Raw genomic sequence first — 9,998 nt, 5'->3', positions numbered from 1 at the left:
TGACTTTAAAAATTTGTGAAAAGTTTTTATTTTATTTTCTGTCAATTTGAGATTCTAATAAAAAATATTTTACTTTTATTCATTTTATTCATATTATAAGGATGAAGTATGAACTAATATTTAAATGTTATTTTTTTTTTTTAACTTGAGAGAGCATTATCAACTTTTTTTTAGTTTTGTTCTTTAATCTTGTAGATTAATATTTATAATTAAATTTTTTCATACATTTTAGAAAGAATGTAAGTGAGTTGAGTTATTCATGAACTATTTGAACTTGAATTATCAAATACTTAGTTAAGTTTGATTATTTAATTAAACAAATAAACTAAAGCTTAAAATTAAACTCAAATATTTAAATGAATCAAACTTAAACTTTGCAAACTTGACATTAATAACTTGCATGCAAACACATATTTACATACTTTAATTATTATAATTTGATTTATTATATTTATTTAAAATAATAATAATAATAATAATAATTATTATTATTATTATTATGTGTATATTTTACTTCTCAAAAGTTGTATTTTAAATAAATGAATATAATTTTTAAAGAAATATACTATTTTTATAATTATTTTCTAAAACACTTATCTTATCTTAATGTTGATAAATTGAATTTTATTATTATATTTTAAATTTTAATATAAAAATATTTATTAAATATCAAATTGATGAAAAAATTATTCAAGACTTACAAAATATATATATATATATATATATATAATTATAATTATCGAATTAAGTCTATATTTTAAAAAATTTAATTAAATCACACAAAACTTGAATTTTTTTAACTTTATGTATTTTAATTTAATTCAACTCATTTACATTTCTACTTTTAAATATAATTACGATGAATTATTTATTTTATAAAAATTTTAAATATAATCTTTTAAACAATAGTCTCTAAGTTTAATTAAAAAATATAAAAATATTTAATATATTATATATAAATTTTATTTTTAAATAATATTTTTAATAATTCCTAATAGTATGACGCAAAATATTTTAATTTTCATGTTAATTTATAATTATATTATTTAAAGTTAATAAACTACTCATCTTTTATTATATGTTGTAAAAATCATAATATTTTCTTTTAATTTACTTGATGGCAAGTTTTATTTTTATCTTTATATATAATATATTTTATTTTTATTTTTTATATATAATACATTTTTTATTATTGTCTCTACATGTAACACATTTATATATATATATATATATATATATATATTATTTGTATAATTTATTATTATTTTATATAAGTAGCAGAACAAAGAATGTGTTATATACAAAAATTATAATTAAATAATAGGTTTAAATATAGAATAATAAAATTATACAAACAAAGACTATTTTATAAAATATTTTTATTTAAGAATTCATAATTTTTTTTTATAGAAATCAAATAGAAAAATAAATTTTGTGTCAAATAATATTTAAACATTAATTAAATAAATAAATTTAGGTGTAACTGAGTTGATTTACGTTCCTACACTTAATAATTGAAATGATTTTAAAAAAGGCAACAGAAAAAAGCACAAGCAAACAGGGGAACCTAATAGCGGGTGCAAGAAGAGGATTGGGATTAGAGGGTGGAGGAAGAGGCATTGTCCCTTTGATTCCCTCAAATCCATCAAATGGCTGTTTCTTCGTGTTCTCTTGCCTGTCAGATTCTGCCACTCAGAAAGGTTTCTGCAATCCCTTTTCATTCAACAACTAATTGCAGAACGTCGCCGTTTCCTGCTGTTCTGATTCAAAAACAGCCACTGTTATTTTCTTCAACGACAACGTGCTTCGCTGCAGCGTCGAGCTCAAACGACACTAGCAATTCCAAGAAGAACCCTGTTTCTTCAAAAGATAAGGAAATGGAGGTGGAAGTGGAAGAGGAGCTGCCATGGATTCAGGAAAAGGCTTTGGACCTGGTCGAGTTCACTGGCTCGGTTACCCAAGCCATTCCCGGACCTAGAGTGGGTCCCACCCCCTTGCCTTGGATTCTCGCCATTCCTCTTGCATACGCTGGCCTCACTTTCGTCATTGCCTTTGTCAAGACCGTCAAAAAATTCACTTCTCCCAAAGCAAAACGCCGCAGACTGGTCTGTCCCTTGTTCGTTATTCACACAAATCCAACATTTTCTTTGCTCCATCTTTTACTGTAATTCGTTCGCGTTATTAGGCCTTAGGGTCTTTTGCAAATCTTTGTTGAGTTGGATTAAGGTAATTATATATATACATATATATATAACGTTTTCCAGGTCAGTAAAAATGCCACGCTATTGAAGTCGTTGGATGATTTACTTCGAAAAGGAAGTGATGAAGTTAAGTTTGATGCTCTCAAGGAAATTGAGAATAAGGTGAGGTGCATGATCCTACACACATTTCCATTAAACACTAAGTCATATGGTCATTGATAGTTGTTGAATCGAATTTTCCTCTGATAACTGTTGAGAATCATGATTGTTTCCCGAGTATGTTGGTTTCTACCGTGAAAGAATTTTCAAGAGAAGCTGATTGCAGTAGTAATCACAGCAAACAAAAATTAAGTCTTTATCTCATAAACAGTTAGTAACCAGTAATGTACAACAAACATATTTAAACATAAATCTAAGGTGGTATAAAAAACAGAACACAAGCACGAAAGAGAAAAAAACACGATTCAGTAAAATACTAGATTATCACGGGAATTATGCCTATGGTAAATTTCATTTTCAGAATCAACGATTAATTGACGCCAAATTTTGTGATACTGCCATTCTGCATGAGGATAACTTGTGTGGATTTTTAAATAATCAAGACATTATCCTTCTCTTTTATTTGTGCTTTGCACATGTGGAATTGCTTATGAATTGCAATAGAACCATTGTGTTTTCTCTCACATATTAATGTATAAATATCTCTGTTATGATTGTTTTTGCTACTATTTGTTCTAGATTTTGGTTTGTTTCTGTATCAGTGCCATGCTTATCAACTGCCTGGAATCCATGCTTCATTACAGTTGATATCATGTTTTAATTCCTATACCTTTGTGTGCTTGGGAATATGTGCAATAAGATTCATAGTAACAACCGCAAATTCATATCCAGACAGGTTTTGATTTGGAAGGAATTTTGCGCAAGTATATCCGGTATGCCCTGAATGAGAAACCATTCAACCCTGACTTAGTAGCTGATTTAATTCAGCTAAGGAAAGCTTCTATGTTGACTGATTCACAAGTTGCTGCGATTCTGAATGAAATTTCACGACGAATTGTGCGGGACAAAGGTAATGTAATTTTAACATTGGACAATATATTTATTTGAGCACTGCTGCATACATTCAAAACAAAAGCTATTCTTAATTGTTTTCGTTTCCTTCCCGGCTGCTTGCTATAATTGATGTTACTTGTAAGCAGTCTAATATATAGGTGACTTGACCATGAAATAACTGCAGAAGATTAATTTGATTATTTGATTTTTCTTTGACATATTTGGCAATGAATTTAAGTATAAATTTGTTGTTGAAGAAAATTCTTATATTGTGCAAGTAGAGATGGAGCATGGACTTTGACATAGACACAAACACAAACACAAACACAGACACAGACACGGTTAGAACTGTGTAATACCAAGAAAGGCACTTGTTCAATCTCTGAGTACCTTCTGGGAATCAAAACATGATTGATTCCTTAATTGCTATTGGTGATCTTGTGCTTCCTTGAATCCAAGTTGATGCTATACTTGATGGCCTTCTCAATGATTATGATGTATATGTAACCAGTAATCACTGTCACAAGTAGATTAGAACTACATACTACAAATGAGCTTGAAGCTTTTCTGCTAGTTCATGAATGAAACTCAACTAGAGAAGAATTGCCAAGCTTTGGTTTTTGATACTTTCTTGATCAATATAGCACAAACTGCAGACCTAGGATCTATGCATAGTTATCAATCTTGGATAGCGGTGTGTAGCAGCCAATGCCAAAAATGTTATAGTGGGATAGTGCATAGCGGAATGACTGCTATTTAGAAATTTTATATATGAATTAAATAATTTATACTATATATATATATGCTAAAAGATTTATAAAAGAAAAATCAAAATCCATGACATATTCATAATTAAAAATAAGAAGTCATAGTTCTTAGGCAAAACATACAAGTAAATAACAATAAAAGTAAAAAAAATCCCCAAACCAGTGATTTTTTAGGGCAAAAATAATTTTTTTTTTGAAAAGTTTCACTCTAGCAATGCAGTGGCAGCACTATGGCTGCTATTTTGGCCACTATTGTGGCCTCTACAGCCGCTATTCAAAACCGCTCTGCTATTCAAATTTTATATGGCTGCTCCGCTCTGCTATAGTGCCACTATAGCCTGCTATTGATAATCATGGATCTATATATAATCCAGTTCACAATTCCTAGAGCAATATTTTGCCCTTGGAACCCTCTCAATCTTCACAGCAAGGTGTGTTTGATCCTGTCCTTGACAAGTTCCTCATAGATATGATTGCAGTGGCAGAGGTTTGGACAGCATACAGGTAGAGGGTGTGGATGCTTTTCTCAAGGCTTGATACAAAGTCAGTTTGTCACAAATTTGGTCACGATGCATTCTCATGCTATCATCAATTGGATCATACGCATACCTACACAACACCTCAATTTTGAGCCTATCCATAGATCAACTTTCCAAGGCCTAGCACTCCTATGTCTACATATTCCTCTTCACACCAGTTGCATCCTTTCTACTTACCTCACATTTCTATTGGACCAGCATCCTTGCCTCCTGGTTCATCTTGTTGTCCCCATGCCTTTCTAGCTGCACCAATAGAGACAGTAATTCAGGGTTGGTATTTTTATTCTAGTGCCACACATCATGTCACTCCAATCCAGCAAATCTTCAAAATAGTGTTCCATTTCAGGGAAAAGATTAAGTCCAAATCGCCAATGGACAAGGTTTTACTATTGTTACTCTTGGCAATTCTTAGTTCAAGTCACCACTGCAACCAAACACAATGTTATTCTTCATAATCTTTTCCTTGTTTCCTCTATCATAAAAAATTTAGTCAATATGATCCAGTTTGCTAGAGATAATAATGGAGTAATGTCCCTAAAATTATAAGTATCAAACAATTAGTCCTTGAAATTATGAAATCAATCATTTTAGTTCACATGCACACACATATATGAATTCTTTTCCATAATTTTAAGGACTAAATTGACACACACACACACATAATTTTAGGAACTAAAATGATTGATTTCTTATAATTTCAAGGATTAAAAATTCTTTTTCATAATTTTAAGGACTAAATTGATGGATACCTATAATGTCAAGGACTAAAATGATGTATCACTCAATAATAATGATACTTTTAATTTCATCCTAAGCACTTAAGTCAATTCTTCAACTCTGTAATACATCAATTATGAATAAAGAGCCATTGAATTTTTGTACTGCATGTTGTATGGGCAAGATTCATTGCTTACCTTCTATTTGTTCTAGTGCAACTTACGATGAACCTTTGTAACTCAATTTCAGTGACATATGGGGCCCAACCCCTGTTTTATTGGCTAGAGGATACACCTATTATATAACATTTGTTAATACATGTACACAATATTAGTGGATCTATCTGCTTAAACAAAAATCTGAGGCACTCAAGGTGTTTCAACTTTCAACAGTTCAAAGTTCAAACAGTTAGTTGAGGTACAGTTCTCAAGGCACATAAAATCTGTTCAAAATACATTTGTGCTTGTGAAATCCATCCCGCTAGATTGTGTATATAATCCTCCATACCATAATAGTCAATAGCAGCCTCTATCGCGGTGGAGTAGAGTGGCAGGTGTTTGCTATGGAGACTCAGTCGTGTTTCAAAGGAGTGGTCATTGTGCCACAAATTGTGGCAAAAAACAGGGGAAATCGCAGCCGTTGCAGCTGCTATTCCATTTGCACTGAAATTCCTGATTTGTCCCTCTATTTCTTAATGTTGGCGACTTTTAAGGGGGCAATCTTGGGATTTCGTCCCTCTCTTAGTTTTTGATATCTTATCCCTCCCTCCCTTGCGAGCCCTAAGCTTTTCATTCTCATCTTTCAGTTCTCCTTCATTCTGTTTTTTTATCTCTATTCTTTGCAATTCCACTGCTCCTAATGTCTTTCTTCCTCTCTGACGAGACTTTTGATGTGACAAAGCATTTCTGGTCATCTTCATCTCCGGTGAAGCCTCTGACGTGACCCAAACTGTTTTCAGTCATTTCTTTCAAGTCCAGTGAACCTTCCGACATCACCCAGACATTTTCTAGTCATCTTATACATCTCCGGACTTACCAACGAACCTACACATTTTCCGGTGACTAAACATTCTCTTTGTTCTATTTTCCTTCTCTGTTCTTTTTCCTCTCTAATTTGATTCTATTGCTCTGGTGATTTGCTCTATTTTCCTTCTTTGTTTTTTGATTTCCTTCTCAGCATATATACGTGTGTAGCTTAATTTATACTAGGTATATTTAAAATATCTAAAATAGTAGTCATTCCGCTATCTGCTATCCTGCTATAGCGTTTTTGGGGTTGTTCTGCACCGCTATCCGTGATTGACTACTATGCTCCATACACAATCGAGTTAATTTAATCCTCATTGCATCATTAGTGTTGTGATTTTCAAAATACATTTCTTCTTGTGAAATCCATCCCACTGGATCTATACAAGAAAACCTTGGTAAATTAACCTTCTTCACTAATAAGCAAAATTCATCCATACTTTTCTTCATGGGATTGAGCAGCGGTGTTGATGTTCTTCATTGCCCCCTGTTTGCCACTAATTTTACTCAATTCCCATAAGAAAAGTTGCTGCATTGCTTGCTAGTCTTGGGGCTGTTAACTTGTCTAGGGATGCACAGAGAATTTTGCAACCCCTCAATTGAGGACTCTAGACGGGGTTTGATATTAGCAAGATGGGCTTCCATTCCCTCCATTTATTAGTTGGTTTTGGCAGCCTGATGTTGGATCTGGAAGGTTAGACCACATGATAGAATCCTGCAATAGTTTTTAGTATTATTAAATCAGAAAACAAAGACAACGCTTCAAACACTTCATATGTACTGGCCTACCTCAAACCTTTCCCCTACCTCTCCCTTAATAATCTCCTTCTAACTAACTAATCCACATCAGCACCACTGATGTGGTTTACCCCTGGTGGCTTCCACCTGGAATATACTTTCCAGAATTTGATCTTTGGCCCAAGGTCCAATAGTTGATCCACCGCTTCATACTTTGGGCTATGTTCTGAACTTGGTTCTCTATCAGGCTGTCTATTTCCCTTATCCCTATTCTCCATTTGTGCATCTGCTTTATGACACATCTTGAGTATGACAAGAAATATCACAATTGATTACATGCCATGATTCTTTCTCATCAATTAGCTTGCTTTAATGTATATGTTTGTGGTAATTTTTTTTAGTTGCTTTAGCATCATGTTTTACATCTTTGGTGTATCTTTGCTGTCTAGTCCTAGAAGCATGGTTTGAATTTCCAATTTGAATTATTTCTTAATGTGAAGTTGTAATGCTGTCATATTGAGAGTGCTTTTTCTCAGTAGAAGCATCCTTGAGGGGCTATATGACCCTGTCTTCTGAATTTGTTTGTTGATACTATTAAAGCTATTTTGAAACTGACATGCTTTTAAATAATAGCAACTTGAAAGTCAGGAAGGGCAGGTATTAACGATGTGAGAGAGAACTGGTCTCTCCCCTTTCCTCTAACTTCTTTTTCTCATTCAATGTGTGAAAACATTTTTTGCAAATTTAATTAATGATGCTTTTTAAGTGAGGACCGTATCATTTCTATTCCCTAACTGTATTACATTTAAATGATTTTTAGGCCCTGTTGTGATGGACAAAGCAGGTTATTCTGAAAAGGGTTTCAAGAGAAAACTGGCTGTGCAGACCCTTTTTGGAAAGGTCTTCTATCTGTCCGAGGTAAGTGAACATAAGCAGTCAATTTGATACAAATTCTGTTCATCTCTTTCAGTATGTAAAATACATTAAGTGCATGTCTGATTTGGCTTATTTTGAGAAAATAATTGCTTATTTTTTTTCAGTGTTGTGAGAGCTTTTAAAAATAATTATTAAAAAAAGCTTATGCAAACAAACTAATTGCTTTTAAGTTCCTTTGGTACAATAACCTTTTTTGGTTCTGTAATACTGAAATTAAGTGTTGCAATATTACAGGAGAAATTGTTTCTGTATTTTTTTTTTTTTCAGTTTTAAAATTTTTTTTGTGGTTGTTTGAGAAAGGGGTTTTGTGGGGAAAGGCAGAGGAGGCCAAAATTTCTATTTTAAATAAACATATTTTAATTTGATAGTTTTTCAAAATAAAAAATAACAAAATGATATATTAGTATAAAATTAATGTATTTATCATTTATTTATTATCACAAATTACATATAATTCTCTTAATTTAAAAATAAAAAAAAATCATCCTCCCCTCCCTTTTCCTTAAAAAAGTCCCCTTTCAAACAACCCCGGGAAACACTCAAAAGGTTGCACCTGGTTAATTTTGGGAAGGAATGGTTTTATTTATGGTCGTCGGAAGAAATATGGTATTTAACTCTTGGGTTTTATTTATGTAATTGTTTGCTACTTCATAGTTTCCTAATACTTTATCTTTTCAATTTTTTAATGTAAAAAGGCTCTTGGGAGGGTGGGCCTTGGCGCAATCAATGGTAAGGTTGTTGCCTTGTGACTTTGAGGTCGTTCAAACTTGGAGTCTTGTGCATTGGCATTTAATGACATACTTGTAATTGTTCTGTTATGAGTTTAATGTATGACTTGATTAAATTTTTCTCCTATTATTCTGATTCCAGCTGCCAGAGTTCTGTTCAAGAGATAGCTCCTTAGTTGTCAAGGAAATCTTCGGGGTTACAGAGTATGCACAATCTGCTTGCTTTTACTGTGTTGTTTTGGTTCACACTGGTAAAATGGTTGAATAAAAAATGAGAACCCATGCTCATACATTTTTTTTTACTTACTATTCTTTCGTTGCTTAGGAGTTTGAATATAGCTCTCACATTAAAGATGCCAGATGCTACGAATGTTTAGCATCATGCTAAGAAGTCCATTTGATATCTTTTTCTTTGATATAAAAAAAACTCTTTGCTTTCAGAATGACAAAACAGGATTAAAAACACTGTCGTACATGCTAAGATAAACTATTTCTTGACTTTCTTTCTCAGTGAAGATGCTGACAAACTCAGAATCCACACCGTCTCTGAAGCTGGCAATCTAGATGCACTTGAGAAGATGGTTGATGATTCAGATTCAGAAGATGCAAGTGAGGCTTCATCCGAGGCCTCTTAAAGCAAGTCATATTTCAGTATTTAGCATAGGAGGAGATTAAAGAATGACATGATGCTGAAAACACCATCATCGTCTTCCATCCAAAAGACAAAATTTCCGAGGAAGGGCAGTGATTTTCATAACCTTTTACTTGCTCTTTTCGGTGCAACTTGTTACTTACTTTCAAAATCCCTCATGCATGCTTGATATTTTTGTCATAACTATCTTCAGGTCACTTTTAGCGGCATTGATATTTAGAGTGTAAAAATTGAACTAACAAAATTATTATAAGATACATTCGGGTATAGATATAGAATCAAATATGTTCATTTGGTACCGCGCTTCAAGTCTTCAACAGAGTGTATACCAGACACCCCTAGTGGTGAGATAATATGAGAACGCCGAAGGTAAAATATATTATTGAAATACGCTTCAAACTAAAATATTTACTAACATTAATCCTTAATCATTTTTTGTTTGTTTTTGTATTGTTGAACAATGTCTCCACAGCCTTTCTTGAATTAAGGAGTATATAAACGTTGATGAACTATATTTTGAAGCGTTAGCGTAAATTATTTATTTATATATTTTGTATTTGTTCACTTAAAGGGTGCATTTGGAAGAGCATACAGAGAAAAGGAACGTTAAGCCCGTAACCGGTGCACAGGCAAAATTAAACT

At 32.5% G+C, this 9,998-nt stretch overlaps 1 protein-coding gene across 1 annotated transcript; it reads left to right on the top strand.

Moving 5' to 3' along the window:
- The first annotated feature begins 1,521 nt into the window (after positions 1-1,521).
- On the top strand, positions 1,522-9,650 carry LOC113869269. Its single transcript, XM_027505511.1, has 6 exons — positions 1,522-2,105; positions 2,265-2,363; positions 3,093-3,270; positions 7,861-7,958; positions 8,847-8,908; positions 9,216-9,650. Exons 1-6 carry the CDS (start codon positions 1,650-1,652, stop codon positions 9,337-9,339), a joined length of 1,017 nt encoding a protein of 338 aa, XP_027361312.1. The 5' UTR covers positions 1,522-1,649; the 3' UTR covers positions 9,340-9,650.
- The last annotated feature ends 348 nt before the right edge of the window (positions 9,651-9,998 follow it).

Source organism: Abrus precatorius, unplaced genomic scaffold (assembly GCF_003935025.1).
Source record: "Abrus precatorius isolate BTA unplaced genomic scaffold, Abrus_2018 Scaffold6, whole genome shotgun sequence".
NCBI lineage: Eukaryota > Viridiplantae > Streptophyta > Magnoliopsida > Fabales > Fabaceae > Abrus > Abrus precatorius.
This window is presented reverse-complemented; position numbering and strand designations above follow the sequence as displayed.

What these genes read in the sequence shown, in the direction of transcription:
- LOC113869269 (XM_027505511.1), top strand. Translation starts at nt 1,650, where the DNA reads ATGGCTGTTTCTTCGTGTTCTCTTGCCTGTCAGATTCTGCCACTCAGA. An exon ending in AAGCAAAACGCCGCAGACTG is followed by an intron (nt 2,106 to 2,264) that starts GTCTGTCCCTTG and finishes AACGTTTTCCAG; the next exon opens with GTCAGTAAAAATGCCACGCT. An exon ending in TCAAGGAAATTGAGAATAAG is followed by an intron (nt 2,364 to 3,092) that starts GTGAGGTGCATG and finishes ATTCATATCCAG; the next exon opens with ACAGGTTTTGATTTGGAAGG.